The sequence below is a fragment of the Rhinatrema bivittatum genome, chromosome 14, assembly GCF_901001135.1.
Source record: "Rhinatrema bivittatum chromosome 14, aRhiBiv1.1, whole genome shotgun sequence".
NCBI lineage: Eukaryota > Metazoa > Chordata > Amphibia > Gymnophiona > Rhinatrematidae > Rhinatrema > Rhinatrema bivittatum.
The window spans coordinates 9,306,847-9,325,281 of NC_042628.1; the positions used below are offsets into that span (position 1 = coordinate 9,306,847).

Below are 18,435 nucleotides of genomic sequence, written 5' to 3' on the forward strand. Positions count from 1 at the left end.
GTTTTTGCAGTTTCTCTAAGTAAATCAGGACCACAGCTCTCAATGGGGGTGGGGAGACAGCGGGAGCTGGGCAATTTCCAGTAGCCCACGGTGCTGCAAAATATTCAGGTCCTTTGTTACCCCTGGACCTTCAAGCATGGACGGCCCATGGGCTGCGGACATTGCACCTGCTTTATCTAAGGGGGCAAAACCTCAGATGTGCATTTGAAAAATCCAAATGTCTTCGGGTCAGAGGAGAAGGGAGAAAGAGTACAGTAAGGTGCACTATTTATTCTCCTGCCTCCCTTGTCTGGTTAACAGAGACAGTGCATCAGGTGAGAAAGGCTTCCTGTTCATTTTAACTGCCTAGGATGCCCTCAACCTGCCCTTGATAACTTTCTGACTTTAGGAAAGATTGATCCACCCCATGGGCAAAGGGAGGCCTGTCTGGAACCGATTCCTTCCTTCTATATGGGACGCGTGACTTAAGGGTCCCACTTAGAGACACAGAAAAAAATATTTCCTTTTTCTTTTTTTGAGAAATAGAAATTACTCCTACCCCAACCTGTCGTTGACCAGCTCTGGGAACTGTTCTCTTACCAAGCCACTCAGCAAACGTGCGTCTCAGTCAAAGGCTCCAGCTGAGTTATTTTACTTCCTACAACGATCTCGACCTGGGAGATCCATGTGGCCTTCTGCAGCACCAGCCTCCTAAATCCTACAGTGCGCAAGAAGCCTATTCCTGGAGCCTGATGCACCCTAGGTGCAGGGTTTGCAGTGAGCTTGCGTACAGAAGATAGGAATTTCTGTTAGGAGGAAGATTAAGAACAGGCAAAGCGTCGGAGGAGAGACGCACAAGCAGAGAGAGAGAGAGACTATTTGCTGCCAGCTTAGATCAGTTCAGAACCTTCACCTGTTTTCTCCAGGAAATATGCACTGAAGCTGCCGTCCACTGCCTACCAAACCCCCTTGGATCCCTTCACCTTACATAGCTTGGTGATGCTCTTCCAACACCTCCCAGACAGGTGCAAACTTTATGCCTTGTCCCATGACCCTGAAATGCTGAAGAGGAGATGCGAGAAAAAAAACCTACAGTGAGTGAGGTTTTCTTTACATGCAACGGCTCCTGTGGCTGCCGCCTTGATAAATGATTTCTGCTAACCAAAGGAGTTATGCGAGCTCATTGAATTTACGCCCACTATCACAGCATTTTCCTTCTAGAAACATTTTTATTAGGCCTGGAGGGCTCCCTCCAGCTTGGTTCAGATCTGTGAATACTTCATTCACATTAACTCGGATAATCACAGTTCAAGTCTGGGTTAAATTTAATTTTAAAATTTGCATTAACTGCTGTGGGTTTATGTAGATAGGAAGTATTAAAAGTATTCCAAACTACTGCAAATCTTTGAATAGAAGGGAGCATGTGCAAACATTTGCATTCGAGTGGGTCAAAATGACCTGAACTTGGTAAATATGGAGATTAGAGCTGAATGGCAACCAATCCAAATTCCTCTCAACCCCATTATCCTGCCTGCTCTCATTTTAAATGATTATTTGAAACGAATCGCTGGGTTTGCCTGGCTCCATTGATCTCGAAATCCAGCACACTAAAAGGAGGAGTATGGATAGTATAAAGGGGTTATATATGGTGCCTTGCAAATGTTGGTCTTCTCACTATTACACTGAAGTTCATCAGGAAACCGAAGCATTTTTCTGCTGCAGAATTCTGTCCTTATAGAGCTCACTTTTCTTCAGTATGCAGGCACCTGCGCTCCACCTCCTTTTGCACTGCCCACAATCAAGGGCAGGAGGCACAGAGTGAGTCTAGTTTGCCCTCACTTTCCAAACAAAGACAGGCATATTGGCATCAGTCAGAGATAGGTGCGGGGAAGGGTACATTGAGATAGCCAGTTCCCACTTCAATTCACCTGGTCTCGTGGAAATGTTTTTGGAATTGAAGAAGTCATTGGAAGTCAAAAGATATTGGTGGGTGCAATGATACAGCCTGCTACAAGCTATGCGAAATCGCTAGGCCATCAATTTTGCGCCCATCACCATTTCTGGAGTCCAGAAGGAAATTTTTTTTTTATTTTCATGGTTGCAGAATGGGCTACAGAGGCAGAGTTCAATCAGCAGAAGGTTGGACTTGACCGATCTCTGGTCTTCTTTCAAACCAACCAACTAGGTAACACTAGAATTAATTCAGTTTCAGATGAAACCCTTTTCCCCCCCAAGAATGGAATACTTAGGATTTCTTTGGAAACAAATTAGTAATAGAGCCAAAATGTGAACAAATATCTGTATTTTACCGTCATGACTGTAATACAATGAATTATGTTCCCCTCAATTATGGACTTCTTGCTCGCAATCAGAAATGTTCCAGAACCTCAAAAATGGTGACTAATAAATATAGGACAGTTCATCATTTTTGCCTTTCTCCAAACAGGGAGATCGGCCCTTGCACCCACTGGCAGTCACTTAGCTCCTTCGCTCCATGCTCAATAACCTACGGTAAGAGAACTGTTGTAGATGTCAGTGTGGAAGCAGGTATTGTGAGACATACTGGTGAGGCTATAAGCAAAGTAGGCGACAGCCGATCCTAAGGTTAGTCCCGTCATATAGGACACCGTCATGGTGTTACCTGCAAGAGAGAGAGCAAGAAGGGAAAGACCTTCAACAGTAGCATGACTTTCTAAATGTTAAGACTATTCACCCTCCCTATTTAACCCTTTGGAGATAAAAAGAATAAGATGCAAAGTTTAGCAAATTTTGAGGTTTTGGCTATAAATTATTACTGGCTGCATCATTTTTTTCCATAGTCAACATGTTCTATATATTATAGACCATTATTATAGTTCTTTCATACAAGTAGACGTCGCCTACACAATGCCTCTTATCTCCTACTGCCCCAGGAGTGAAATATCCAAGGAAACTCACAATTTTGCGGTCTTGGACTCCCAAGCTTCAAGAACTGGCTTAAAATTCTATCTTTTATTATTTTATAAAATGATATTCGATTTATTATTATATATCCTTTGAACACTAAGGGATGTAAATGCTGAAATAGAGAAAGCATTTTTCACATTCTGCACACACTCTATGTTCTACATTTGTTGATATACAATAAGCTAACTGATTCCTACCTGCCAACTCACGTTGCTCGGGACTCACTTTGCCAGCAGCCAAGATCATTGGCACGCTGCCAAAGTAGCCATTACTGATGCCCATTAGGAGAGAGAAGATGCATGGCCATGCAGGGTGACTAAAGGCCGGTTGGCCATTCGGATAAACGCACATAATAAAGAGAGGGATGAAAACCACTCTCAGGCAGGAGCAGAGGAGAAGGTGGGTGCCCCTCCAATCATAGGGCAATGCAGCCAAGATCTAGAACAGGAAATGAAAGGATAACATTGAATATAGCACAGAATAATATCCTAGAGAAAAGTCTGGAAATAATACAAAGCAGTCACTGAGAAAACAAAAGCAGAGTGGAGGAGAAGCCTAACGATTAGAGCAGCAGGTGAGAACCAAGGAAGCCAGGGTTCAGATCCCACCAATGCTCCTTGTGACCTTGGGCAAGTCGCTTCACCCTCCATTAACTTTGGGACAAACTTAGGGGTCTATTTACTAAGCCACATTAGCATTTAACATGTGATAAATGCAGTTTAACACTCAATAAACAACTAACGTGGAAATAATGCACAATATTTTAAACACCATGCATTATTGGACCCAAAATAATACAGATATGGTAATAAGCTGCTTTGCATGCATACACTTTGCAAATGCATGCAAAACATCTCATTATTAGGTAATTCTATGCTAATAAAATAATGCGGCTTGCCTCAAGAGTTGTAGCCAACTTTCCCCAAGAGCACTGGGACGTTAACATGCATCCTGAGGCTCCCAAGCTGGTGCTGAAAGGGCCATGGTGGCCCAAAATAGCTCCCCTTCTCAATGGAGTAAAACCCACCCGGGTGTCTCGTGAGATCTCCACCCATTCCCCTACCACCCCCTAAAAATGGCCCTCAAGTGAATAAAGTCGCACCGTTATGCCTTGCCTCCCCCTAACCAGCCCCCATTTCAAAAAAAGCTCCCTGGATCCAAATACCATCCCCTGCCAGATGGTACCCATCCCAAACCCCTGCCCACACTAATCTACCTCCTGCCCCCCCCCCCCCCCCGCACACTTGGTGGTCAAGTAGAGCCCACCAGGCTCTGGGCCGGCCGCTCGCTCTAGTTATACTAAATAAGCCCCATCATGTGATAAAGAGTCGGTGCCATTTTAATTAGAGCGGCCGGCCCAGAGCCTTGGCTGCGCTTCAGGCCCCACTAGACTACCAGGTATGCCCAGGAGGTGGTCAGGAAGGGTGGTGGGTGCCATCTGAAAATTTATCAGAGCTGAGGGCCTAATTTTAGGATCCTAGTTTCACCGGGGCTCCTAAATTTAGGATCCTAAAAAGCAAACTTAAAACCTGGCTGTTTAAGAATGCTTATGATCTTAAATGAGAAGGACATTATTGTTATTATTGAAAGAGTTATGTAAAGAATGACTACATGATTTTTTTAATGGTTTTTTTTTTATGTTATTTTAGAATGTTTTGTTTATTGTATCAATTTTACTTGTATATTATGTATATTTTACTTTGTGAACCGTTGTGGTCTTCATTTGGAACGACGGTATACAAAATAACTAAAGTAGGGTAGGTGGGCAGAGTTCTTAAAGTTAGGAGACCTTTCAGCTGAAAACATGGGCTCCTAATGAAGAGCCATGCTTAACTACTACAATTCAGTAAGACTGTGCTGGTGCACTGGGGCTTAGCCGATAGAAGGATTAATAAGGCAGTCATGATGCTACTATTGCCGTTAATAGTGAAGGGAGACTAATTTATAGTTTCGGGCTAGATCTCTTTAAAATAAGATTTATATATTTATATAAGCTGTCTGAAGGGGCTTATCTGGAGGGATTTTAAACCCAATAGTAAGTCAGACGTGATTAATCAGATGTTCTTCTCTTATGTACTCTGAGGATGCTATTCAAGCTAAGATCTGGCTAAATCTTCTCTGGGTGACTTGCTGCCCACATTAAATTCTGCTGGGTAAAAAAGAGATGCATTCCCAGAGCTGCCCGGATACAGTTAGCTAAGATTCATCAACGTGTAAAGCATCATCGCCCGCAGCGGTACCGGAATTAAAATGTTTTACCCCACCCACAGCCCGCCCAAACCCTTCCCTTTCCCAAATTTAAATATTACCGCCGCGATGCGGTACTTATTGCGTGCGATAGGGCATTGTCGCCTGAGATAAGGCCGTCACGCACGCGATAAGGCCACATCGCCGTTTGATAAATGACCCTGTAACGTTTGCTTGGACAAAAACCTTTCCCAAAATTGCCTGGAAAACTTTATCTGGAACCCGTATCCGGGTAAGTTCTGCTTAATATCTGGGTAGCTTTCCCGCTTTGCTGGCTTACTCAGTATGGACCTCCTTGTGCTCAGGATATCAGACTAATCAAATGGTCACATTTCAGAAGGCTGATCCATGGACTATTAAATGATTCTCTTCTTGCAGCCTGGCATGCTATGGAGGGTGAGCATCCAAAGATGCATGTTTGTTATTACCCAAGGGAATGGCTCCCAATGATGCCACTCGCAGGATGCCTCTTACTGGCTAAGACTTGCAGCCACATTAATGGGAAGACCATTTGCCATGTCCAACGTTGGAAAGGTCGCCATGGCCTCGGGTAGCAGGGGAAGACCTGGCAAAGTTTGGGAGATGAACAGCCCTAGATCAAAGGGGTAACTGTCGTTTTAATGATCAGAAAGTGCTCCACTAACAGAAAAGCATATGGCCTGATAAAGTCATATTCGTAGTCCCCACACTATCTACTTTTCGGAGCCATCAGCCACATGGGAAAGAGGCAAAGAAAAGAGGGAGGGTTACCTTGCCCACAAAGTCTGAGAGGTTGAAGATGGCCATGATGAGGATGGGGAGCCACTCCCCAAGCGTGCAGTTGCGGATTTCCGACTCCAGTCCAGGAAAGAGGCACAGGGTGATGAAATAGGTCATTGCTATGGAGAGCATGTAGGCCCAGATAATTCTCGAGACAATGTGCCGATGCAGTATCATGTCTGCAAGGAAAGGTAGGCAGATTAACTAAACAACTGGCTTCATCTTATTAAGCAAGAAGAACAAAATTGTCGTAATGTGCCAAGGCAGTGAGAGCTTGAATGATAGCTCAGTTTCTAATGCTTTACAGAAACTCATAAAATCTAGGTCTTCAATCACCAAGGCAATAATGCAGCCAGCCACAAAAGCTTCGGATCTGGGCCACAGATAAAACCTTCATGGACTCTGTTATCTCTCATTTCCTGGAGTATTGTGCCTGCCAATGTATTGACCTTGGCTGAGATGTCCTATAATACCAGACTCAGTGTCCCGAGGTGAATCCCATTAGTGTGCTGTTGAAGTGTACACTTATGTCATTGGTTTGGGGTAAAGGTGATGTAAACACTCTCATAGAGGAGTGTGCGGCAGTGACATGCTGGCGGGGTTTCCACTCCCCACCAGCAAAAGGAAGGTCCCAGCGGCCCAAGAAGAGTCACTGTGGTACCGTCGGCGTTCTCTCCGCAGCTGGCAGCAGAAGAGGTCCTGCTGTGCAGCCAGAGAAAAGGTCCAAAATATGTGTGAGAAACAGACTGGCCCTGTGAGAGTGACTATCTGTGTGTGAAAGAGATTTTGTGTACGTATATGAGAGGTTGGGTGTGTTGGTATGCATTTGAGAGGGTGGGGGTGTGTATGAGAGGGAGGAGTGGATTTCTGTATGAAAGCGTGTATGTCTGTTTAAGAAGGGAGGGTGTGTATGTATGTGTGACAGGGTGTGTGGGGGTGAGTGTGTGTGTATGACTGGGTTTGTGTATGTGTGAAAGGGTGTGTGTGTGTGTATATAAAAGGGAAGGTGGGTGAAGATGGATCTCTGTATGAGATGATTTATTTTATTTTATTTATTTAAAAACTCTTCTATACCGTTGTTAAGTTAGTCAACCATCACAACGGTTTACAGCAAGGCACGATAATGAAAGAATGAGTGGTATAGATTATGTGTCTCTGTATGAGTGAGTGGGTGGGTGAGTGTGTGTGTATGTATGAGAAGGTGGGTGGGGGTGCATATATATTGGAGGATGTTGTATGGTTGAGGGTGTGTGTGTGTATATGAGAGGGTGTGTGTTTGTATGCATGAGAGGGTGTGTGTGTGTGTGAGGGTGGGTGTGTGTGTATGTGAATATTTGTGAGTCTATGAGAGTGTGCCTGCTTGTGTGTGTGTGTGTGAATATGAGAGGGGGTGTGTGTGTGTGAATATGAGAGGGGGTGTGTGTGTGTGAGTGAATATGTGTGAGTCTATGAGAGTGTGCCTGCGCATGTGTGTATGTGTGTGTGTATGAGAGGGGGTGTGTGTGTGTATATATGTGTGAGTCTATGAGAGTGTGCCTGCATGTGTGTGTGTGTGTGTGTGTGTGTGTGTGTGTGAGAGAGAGTACCTGTCTATATGTGTGTGAGAGAGGTTAAAGTTTGTGCGCCCTCCTCCAATCTACGACAATCTCAGGAGGACTGGAAATCTAAAGCTCCCAGATATGGAGAGTGGGAGATTTTTTTTTTTTTTATCCTTGTTAGTTTTAATTATTGGATGTGATGTGTCTGCTGTTTTGAAATATTTTATTAGTGTTTGGTATTATTGCAAGTGCCTTTTTTGTAGTGTGTGCAAATATAATATCTACGTGTTGTAAGTGAAATTTGTACTTCATAAGGCTGTACTTTGAATGTCTGTTTTCCATTTGCAATCTGCCCTTTTAGGGTGGGGAAGTTAATAAATTTAAAAACAGAAAAGAATGCATAAGTTTTAATTGTGTGGGGAAGGAAGGGAAGGGGGAATGAAAGGCTGTAAGGTTTGTCTAGGGCATCTAATACCCTTGTATCTGCCTTAGCCATTCACCATCCTCTCACACCCCCCCCCCCCCGGGGGGGGGGGGGTGAGAAGAAGAGTGGAGGCAGGCAATCGGGAATGAAGGAGTCCTGCCGCCCCCATTAAACATTTCTCTGGTGCCCCCTAGTGGGGATGCCGAAGACTGAGAACAAAAAAATAGGCCCAAAAACTGAGTTGTTAGAGCAGTGGGGCTGCAAACAAGGGAAGCCAGGGTTCAAATCCTATTGCCACTCCTTGTGATCTTGGGCAAATCACCCCCCTCTGCCCTGGCACTCTTGGTGATTTTCCTTGCACCATTTCACCCCTCGCCTCAGGCAGAAGATTGCCTTGAGCAGCAGACTCCTTCTGAGCCTGCACCCAGGCTCCCTCTGAATAAATATCCAGTGCAGTAATATTCCCTTCAAGCAACAAAAGATCAATGTGCTCGATGCTTGGTCTTGCTGCTTCTATTATGTTCCTAGGTTCTTGTTCATTTTTTCCTAATACAATTTTATTTATTCAATTTTCACACTTTTCTTTTTTTGCAATGAAACCGTGCACGTTTGGGTCATTGTCATGCCAACGTTATTAGAAACCTTCTTCCCTAAGTCAACTGTTCAGACTGCTGAAGGTTACTACACATAAACTAAACACTAGTAAAATATATCTCACCTTTGTCTCACACACACAGAACCCAGACAGACCCTCACCTAATACAGATTAAGGGACTACAAATCAGAATTAGAAAGCCTGAGAAGGCAGACTCTGCATGCAGTACAATGCTGGAGAAAGAGAAACAGAAATGCACTTCCTCCTGTACTGTGCTAAACATAAAGACATCAGAGATGCACATTTCCAAAGAATGCAAGTTCCAATTAATTCAAAGAATGAAGATCTGGAATCTGTTGCCAGAGGATGTGGTTAGTGCAGTTAGTGTAGCTGGATTTAAAAAAGGTTTGGATAAGTTCTTGGAGTAGAAGTTCATTACCTGCTATTAATCAAGTTTACTTAGGGAATAGCCACTGCTATTAATTGCATCAGTAGCATGGGATCTTAGTGTTTGGGTAATTGCCAGGTTCTTGTGGCCTGGATTGGCCTCTGTTGGACACAGGATGCTGGGCTTGATGGACCCTTGGTCTGACCCAGCATGGCAATGTCTTATGTTCTAATCTAAACTTAAACTAAAATGTTTTCTACCTTTTTTCCAATCACATTACTCCGGATCTATTTTTTTTCCTTTCAGTGCCTTCCTCTTCTTCAATTTCCTTTTCCATTTCTTGTTTCTTCTCTCTCTCCTCCTGTTTGCTTCACTTCCTTCCCTTCATCTGTATCTAACATTGATATTTCCTCTCATTGCACTACTCAACCCCTCTCTTCTCTTAGCTCGATATCATTCCTTTTTTTCCTCTAGTTTTTGCTACCTCAGCTTTTCACCTCCCTAACTCTCTCCTCCATTGTCCTCTTTCAGCCCTCTGTCTTTTTTTTTTTTTATTTACAGTTTTATTAAAGACAAAATACAACATAATACTGGTCTGATCTGTCTCCATCCACAAAACGTAGCACAGGTATAATAAGACTGGAACCTTGCCTTCATACCTTTCGAAGACAACTGAAGACGTGGCTTTTCCTCCAAGCCTTCCCCTAGTCAAAATGCCACTTCGAACTCAGCCTAAGGAATGAGATAATTACCAATCTCATAACCAGTTATATATTATTTATTTGTTGCTTTTCCGCTCTACCTTTCTTCCTGGCTACTCTAGCCCCCAAGTTCAATGCCCCTGTTTTATGTAACTTTGCTTGATTCAGCCTTCTCGTTTTTGGTTACACTTGTTCATCCCCTAAGTTCCATGTAAACAGGCCTGATGTGAATTCTATTCGTGGAGTCCGGTATAGAAATATATATTACATACATACATACATACATACATACATACATAAATAAATAAATAAATCTTTAGAGCAGACCAAAAGTGCAATGACAAGACCAAGTTTTAGTCCTAAAATGTCTTTTGTAGATTAATATGTACAAAATTCCCAGCCCCTCCCCCTCCCTCTCGCCAACCCAATCAGAAGCATTATACAAAATATGAAATATTAAGTAACCAAGGTCAAAGAATTATCCAAGATCAGATAACGGAAATACACAACGATCCTAAACTCCAAAGAGAAAAGGATACAGATGATTACAAATAACTACAATAAAAGAAAGAAGGAAAGCAACTCTACGCCACCAATTAAGCCCCTTTACCTCCCACTGGAGCTTGTGCATCAAGCCCTGTTACATAGAAAGACCATATTTTATCAAACTTTGGTAAAGAATGCTGTTTATAAGCGGTGATCTTGGGCAAACCGTATTACCAAATTCACTCGAGTAAATAAAGTCGGGAGCGATGGAGCATTAGGAGACCTCCAGCACCGAGCAATGTCGCTGCAGTCTACCACCAAAATCTTTTGTGCCGGTTTCTGTTGAAACAAATCCCCTTCAGCAAGCGGGACAGGCAATAAAGCTCGAGAGGGAAGCAAGGTAAATTTCAGATCCATTATTGCTTGTAACCAATTAGTCACCTCCTGCCAATACGATTGAATAACAGGGCATTCCCAGCTCAAATGACCCAATGCCCCGCATCCTTTCCAGGAATTATCAGAGGTCCATGAAGAAAAGCGGAGCAGCTGGACCGGGGTGTGGTACTAACGTAGAAGTACCTTCTAACTACCGTATTTTTCGCTCCATAAGACGCACCTGACCATAAGACGCACCTAGGATTCAGAGGGGGAAAATTTAAAAAAAAAAAAATTGTGCTAAACCGGCTCTGCGTCTGGGCGTCTTATGGAGCAAATTAGGGGAGTGCATAGTTTTTTTTTTTCTCCCCATTTTGTTTTCGGGTCTGGGGAGGGCCATTTCGGTCCACTCCCCAGATCAGAAAATTTTTCTTTCTGTGGGAACCCCCAAAACCCCCCCCCCTCCCAACCCTTTAAATTAACAACCTCCACCCCCCTGACCCCCCCAAGACCTGCCGAATTAATTTCCTGCAACCCCCCACCCTCCTGACCCCCCCAAGACCTGCCAAACGTCCCTGGTGGTCCAGCGGGGGTCCAGGAGCGGTCCGGGAACGATCTCCTGGGCGTGAGCCGGCGGCTGCCAGTAAACAAAATGGCGCCGACGGCCCTATGCCCTCACTATGTCACTGAGACCGACCGCTGCTATTGGTCGGTCTCAGTGACATAGTGAGGGCATAGGGCCGTCGGCGCCATTTTGTTTACTGGCAGCCAACGGCCCTATGCCCTCACTATGTCACTGAGACCGATCGCTGCTATTGGTCGGTCTCAGTGACATAGTGAGGGCATAGGGCCGTCGGCTGCCAGTAAACAAAATGGCGCCGACGGCCCTATGCCCTCACTATGTCACTGAGACCGACCAATAGCAGCGGTCGGTCTCAGTGACATAGTGAGGGCATAGGGCCGTCGGCGCCATTTTGTTTACTGGCAGCCGACGGCTCACGCCCAGGAGATCGTTCCCGGACCGCTCCTGGACCCCCGCTGGACCACCAGGGACGTTTGGCAGGTCTTGGGGGGGTCAGAAGGGTGGGGGGTTGCAGGAAATTAATTCGGCAGGTCTTGGGGGAGTCGGGGGGGGGGTGTTTGTTAGATTTTTGTTTGGTTTTTTTTTTATATTCGCTCCATAAGACGCACATACATTTTCCCCCCACCTTTGGGGGAAAAAAAGTGCGTCTTATGGAGCGAAAAATACGGTATTTTCAATGAGATTAGCCTCGAAAATACATCTCTACTCCTCCTCAGGTAGTGGCCTCCCCAAATCTTGTTCCCGTGCCTTAATATATCCCGGCTTAGATGGAAGGTCTTTATTTAGAAGTGTGTAGCATTTAGACAGGACTCTTTGTTGCTTATCTGCAGTTCTACAAAAAGATTCAAACATGGAGACTCCCTGAGACATAGATCGCTTAATCCCTTTTCCACATATAAAATGCCGGATCTGTAAAACTGAAAAAAAATCTCCCTATCCAGAAGGTCATAGGTTCGCTGGAGCTCCACTACATTTAAAATTTATTTATTTATTTATTTATTTATTTATTTAACGTTTCTTTTATACCGATGACTGTTCGCACATCGCATCGGTTTACAGTGAACAAAAAACCATTGGGCGGAGCCCTTACAAATAACAGATAACATAGTAAACTAGGCAACATATAAATAATATTTGGGAGGAGCCCTTACAAGAAAATACAAACATCAATGAGTAAATGCTATGGGGATATACTATGGGATTGAACTATAACAGAAACTATATACAAGTTAGTGCACAGTACCAAATCAGCAGGCAAAAAGGCGTTCAAACCAGGATATCAGAAAAACATCAGAAAAACATTTGTAGGGGGAAATTATGTGATAGGGGGTGAGATGGAGTAGGCTTGCTGGAAGAGCCAGGTTTTAAGTTTCTTTTTGAAGGCGGGGGTATGGGTCTCAATGCGAATATCATGTGGCAGTGAGTTCCATATAGTTGGGCCGGCAAGGGAAAAAGCTCTGTTCATGGTGGAGGAGAGTTTAAAAGGTTTGATGGATTGGGCATGGAGTGTTCCTTGGAGTGCTGGGCGGGTGGGTCTCTTGGAGGTACGGGGTAGGAGGGGGGGGTTAATCCAGTTGAGGTTGGAGTTTACTAGACTCTTGTGTATGATCGAGAGAGTTTTATAAATAATTCGTGACTGTATAGGGAGCCAGTGTAATTCAATAAGTGTGGGGGTGATATGATCACTTTTCTTTGTGTTTGACAAGATCCGAGCGGCGGCATTTTGTAGGAGTTGGAGAGGTCTAGTGTGTATTGCAGGAATGCCGAGTAAGAGCGCATTACAATAGTCAATCTTCGATAAAATAATAGCTTGGAGGACAGTGCGGAAGTCATTGAGATGTAGTAGGGGTCTGAGTTTCTTTATTGTTTGAAGTTTAAAGTAGCAGTCCTTTAAGATGGATTTGATGAATGGTTTGAATGAGAGGTGATTATCAATGATAACTCCTAGGTTGCGAGTGTGTGATGGGAAGTTGGTAGCAGAGTAGGCGGGAGGGATGTCTAGGAGCGATTGCTTAAATACCCCGTGCCCCTCCCAAATATGCTCAAACCTCTGAATCCCCTTTTGTTTCCATAAAGAAAATGATGACGAGGGCAGACCAGGAGAGAATTCAATATTATCAAACAACAAAGTACTGAGATAGTAATCTCATTCCCCCGTTAAAGTAGGCTTCTAAGTTTTCCAAATCCTGAAGGAGGGATCTGACTCAGCAGTCGCCATGTCTTCTGGGTTGCTATACTTTCTCCCATAAAACCGTTGTGATGGCTTCACCGAATGACGGTATATAAAACTCAACAAATAAATAAATAAATAAAGGCAAACTACCCAGAATCGCCTGTTCTAAAGTAACCCACATCTTAGGCGGCTGACGTTTGTGCCAATCTAGGACTACCTTGAGGTGAGATGCCGCATGATACCACATTAAATTGGGAACTCCCAGACCCCTCTGAAGTTTAGCTTGATAAGGATAACGACTAGCAACTCTAGTTGATTTCCCTTTGCAAATGAACTGAATTATTCTCCTCTGCCACTGCTTAAGCATTGGGGTAGGTACTACTAAGGGGAGAGTTTGAAATAAATAAATTATTCAATCTGGACAATACGTTCATTTTAATAATCGCTCTCCTCCCTAGCCAGGAAATGTGATACCTATTCCACTCCTCCAGATCTTTATGAATTCGAACCAATTCCAGAGCTTAACTATGCGCTGAGTGAAAGACTCACACAGGCATGGTGATCTCTTAGGGACGTAAGCTAAAAATCAGGAAAAGCAGCAGAGTGGGAAACATAAGGAGATAATTAGTCATCACTCTGTCCAGCTCATGAAGTTTAGCATAAGCCATCTACCAAATACTGCAGTCAGGCCCCAGAGTTTGCATTTGATTCTGAAACCTAGGAAGTGCTTGGTACCAGAGTTTTTACCGGTCTCACTAATCAGATCGGATCAAAGAGTAAAAGGGGGGTGTGTGAGAGATCAAAAGAGAAATAAACCATTGGACAGCTACGGTGTAACTAGATCCAGTTACCTCTGAAACTTGGCCAGCTCCTTCTGACTTTGGGTCTGGGAACATCAAACCTTACGTAGGCTCCACTGCCAGACAGCTCTGCTTCATGCCCCAGACTACCCTGGGGTGAATCTCCCTGTGCTCCATTTTCCTGTAAAAAAAAAAAAAAGAAAACTATCAAATGCATGATAAGAAAAGTCTCAGTGCCTGAACAGTACTGAGTTAAAGGTAACAAGTAAAGGTTTATTGGAACGAAGGGGAAAGGTCTCAGGGACAGGGTGACCAGATGGCCCCTTCAATTTATTCTGGCTGCTGCATTCCTCATTATCACAAGTTAAATCCTGTCCAAACTGACGGCACTAACACGCACTGGAGTGAGAATCCATAAAGCCCGCACTGGCCAAACTTGCTGCTGTCGACACAGCCAGTGGGTCAGATTGCTCAAAAATATGCCAAGCTCGATTTTCAAACTGCTAGACTGACCCCCAAGCCTAGGGAGCAGGGTTTTTTACTCTGTACAATATTTCCCATCCATTCTGAGTCTACATGTTTGACTGGGGCACATCCTGCATTGCTCAGCAGGTCCCAGCTTGGGTAGATTTCTACTGGAGTGGAAGTCATAAGGTCGGTCACATGTGCTGGATCCTAAATCCAGTTAGCAATATCCGATTACCAGGATCTTTGAGGGCTTTTACACAGTGATGCTGACAGGTTCAATGAATCCAGAACAAAGCGCGTGTGACATTGTAATCCATTACTATAGACGTGCCAAGAGGCCCATTTAAACCTTTTCAATAGTATGGTAAAGGCGCCTCTGTGAGAGGGACAGGTGGTAAATGAAACATTTGAATTAGTCTCCAGGTACAGGAGGATAAATACAACCCTACATGAGTACATATGACCACCAACCGATGCAGATTATCAAATGGACACATGTTCACCTTTCATGATGCAGCTGAAACTACGGTGACAAGCTAACGTTGTTTGTATCTTCAGCACATTTTTAACTACAGCCTCTAGAGGAGTGCTTCTCAAACCTTTAGCAAGTGGTACCCCATCTTAGTGCTTGAAAATTCACATGACCCCATATGACAACCAAAACAAATTAGGAGTGAGGGCAGTTCCCCTCCAACAATCACTCCACTATCACCCTCCACGCACTTCCTCTCAACCTTCACCCCTTCCAGAGAACCTCTTCCCTTCCAGGGGACCTCTTCTCTCAACCTCTGCCCGTCCAGCTGATCCTTCCTCTCAGCCTCCACTCTCTCCAGCTGATCCTGTTTCTCAACCTTCACCCCTTCCAGAGAATCTCTTCCCCTCCAGGGGACCTCTTCTCTCAACCTCTGCCCGTCCAGCTGATCCTGCTTCTCAACCTTCACCCCTTCCAGAGAACCTCTCTTTCAACCTCCTCCCCTCCCGGGGAGATCTTCTCTCAACCTCCACCCCTCCAGGGGACCTCTTCTCTCAACCTCTGCCCATCCAGCTGATCCTTCCTCTCAGCCTTCACCCTGTCCAGCAGATCCTGCTTCTCAACCTTCACCCCTTCCAGAGAACCTCTTCCCCTCCAGGGGACCTCTTCTCTCAACCTCCACCCTCTCCAGCTGTTCCTTCTTCTCAACCTTCACCCCTTCCAGAGAACCTCTCTCTCAACATCCGCCCCACCGGCTGATCTGCTCTTTCACCTTCTCTAGCCCTTTTTGCATCCCACATCTGATCTACTCTCACCCCATGCTCGTCTTATAATTCCCAACTTATCCTGTCATCCTCTCCCTCTCACTCCATCCCTCATTACTTCTCTCTCCTGCCAACTTTACCTCTTCCCCTCAAACCCTTCTCACACATACTCCCAACTGATTGCCTTTCACACCAAGTTCCTCTCTTTCATTCCCCTGTTGATGTTCTGTCATTCCCCATCTCTCACTACTTTCCACTCCCAGCACCAAACCTGCTGGGTCCCCCCTCAAATCGCTCCCGCATTTGATCCTTCCCTCAAACAGCCTCTTCCAAACATCTCCCTGGCCAGAGTCTGCAGCAGCATTTTCATTTAGGCCCTCGGCCAACAGTCAATGACAAATGGTGGGACGAATGGGCTGGCTAATGACAGGGGCAACATTTTCTGTTGGTTAGGTTCAGTGGTGGGTGAGGAGGGAAGAACAGTGGCAATCTCCACTGGCGCATACACACTCAGCCCTCCCATCCCACTATGGCTGGCCCCAAGCCTGACAGCAATCTGCAAGCAGCATCAGTATTAATAATGGAAGTCAGTGAAAGGCCTATAAACCAGCGCAAGCACACAGGTCCTGTGGGTGCCCCGATCCGATCTCATGCAGGGCTTCCTGTTACCACATAAACTCATATAGAGAGTGGGGCTACTGCAGGGCCTGGCCCCACACTCACTTCTACTACTAATGCTGCTTCTGCCTGAAAAGCATTAACGTTTGAGGCGTTTGTGATCCCCCCCCCACCCCAACTGAAGAGTGTGTGACCCTATTTGGGGTCACGACCTACAGTTTGGGAAGCCCTGCTCTAGGGGGGGGTCTAATGCAATCAGCAGTCCAGCACCTAGTCCCTCCAAGTCACCAACGTTAATACCTTAGTGCAGGGATGAGAGTGTCCTGCTTCTATGGCCCCAATGCATTGCTCTGTACCTACATCGGATAATAAAAGACTTACAAATCTTACTTCCTCTGTAACAGTGTCATGATGAACGCGGTAGCCAGTCCCATGACTCACAACGCCTTTGACTTGTGGGGCGTCTTCTCGGGATCGGGCAGTGTAATACCTAACGAAGTGGGTCCGCCTCACCAGCAGATGCAAGATGAAGCACGTGAGCTCCATGCCGATGGAGATGAAGAAGAAAATGATGGTGTTCTCCGTTTCATCTGACAAGAGGAGTTTTGTGAAGATACGGCTGAGGGAGATGATTACCCCAGCAGTGCCTGAAAGTAAAAACACAAGCCGTTGGTGCTTCCCAGTAGGAAGAAATGTCTCGGTGATGGGTGGAAGATAAGGCTGAGTTGGCGCTAGTTATTGGTCATCATGCAGGGTCGCACGCCGTTGTATATAATTTGAAGACAAAGTAGACGTGGTCAGAGAACCAACATTTCTACATTTTGCCTTTGATGGCTTCCTTTTTATGTTGGACAATTAGACCTTTCTTTTTACAGGCCACTGGTGGCTCACTCTCCATGCTGCTTACATGTGCTGTGTTCAGGTTTCACTATCAGTACATGAGGACCTACCCATCCAGGAACCTGTGACCAGCTCTTCCTGCAGCCTTCCCACGTGCGAGCTTCTCTGGCCATGTTTGGCCCTCTTCAGTTATGTGCGCGACCCACAAGTATGCTTTCTGTCCTTCTATCAACTTTATCTCAAACCAACAGTAGCAGAATGATTTCCAGAGAACTTAAGGAACCACTATGCCAACAGCTACTAACTTCCAGTCCAATTTAGATATTACAGGTAATTGTGAAGAGTGGACTGTGCGAAGCAGGACACAAGCTATTCATTTTACCAGCCCCAAAGAGGCAGCACCATTTTTCAGCCAAGGTTACCATGACAGCGAGTTTTCTCACCCCTCTGCTATTATGGCAGGGATCACATGGGGGGAAGAGGGGTGCCATTGAGCATGCAGGCCAGTAAAGAGGATGATTTGTCAACCTTCTACTCTGGATTTGTCATGGTTGTAGTGAATGTATTGGCATATCTGAAAAGTGGATATTTATTGAACAAAAAAAATCAAGCACAAAAAGCATAAGGAGCTCAGCATTATTTATTCAGAATTTGTTCATTTTAATATGTAGGTTTTTTTTAGTAGAGACCAAATATGGATTTCTGGTGTTGTACTGTCCTTTTGAATAATCTAAGAAGTAACAAAACATGTTGTTTAATAAGTCTGCAAAATACAGCTCCATAACAACAAGGGTGCCAAGCCATCGATGCCGCCTGATGAAAAGCAACAGATTTTCTGGGACCCCTTAAGCACAAAAGGAGAGCAAAGTATTTTTGTAACTGATTCGAGGCAGCGATCATTTCATGTCCTCTGCCCTGAGGCTTAGGGATGGGCAGACAATAAAGCCAATAGATAAAGAAATGTCTCTGCACTGTACCAGAGTGGACCCTATACATAAAGGCCAGCAAGGTTATTTGCCACATATCCCACAGTAAGTGCAGGGGTCACAGGTCTACATTCTAACCACTCTCCTATGTTCCTCCAGACCAGAAGAGAGATATAGCTGGTCCTAGTTTTTACCTTGTACCTCAGAACTTTTTTGTTTCTTTCAGCACAGCTTCTATTTTTGTAATGAAATCCAGCCTCTACATACAATAAGATGGAGGAAGGAGCTGAGGGGGTCACCTCAGCCAGTGCACAACTCTGCCAGGCACCTGCCTCAGTGTCTTGCTGCTACAC

General features: G+C 44.9%; 1 protein-coding gene across 2 annotated transcripts in view; it reads right to left on the minus strand.

Moving 5' to 3' along the window:
- Nucleotides 1-2,266: 2,266 nt before the first annotated feature.
- Nucleotides 2,267-18,435, minus strand: part of SLC29A4 (solute carrier family 29 member 4) — a 37,461-nt gene continuing 21,292 nt past the window's right edge. Inside the window, exons 7-11 of one of the 2 annotated variants that reach the window (XM_029577369.1) lie at nt 16,707-16,963; nt 14,046-14,175; nt 5,923-6,110; nt 3,123-3,363; nt 2,267-2,620 (exon numbers count right to left, since the gene is read on the minus strand). In XM_029577369.1, coding sequence (XP_029433229.1) covers nt 2,478-2,620; nt 3,123-3,363; nt 5,923-6,110; nt 14,046-14,175; nt 16,707-16,963 — 959 coding nt within the window. In that variant the 3' untranslated portion in view covers nt 2,267-2,477. Of the gene's footprint in view, nt 2,621-3,122; nt 3,364-5,922; nt 6,111-14,045; nt 14,176-16,697; nt 16,964-18,435 lie in introns of both variants that reach the window. The other variant, XM_029577368.1, reaches the window with a different exon arrangement.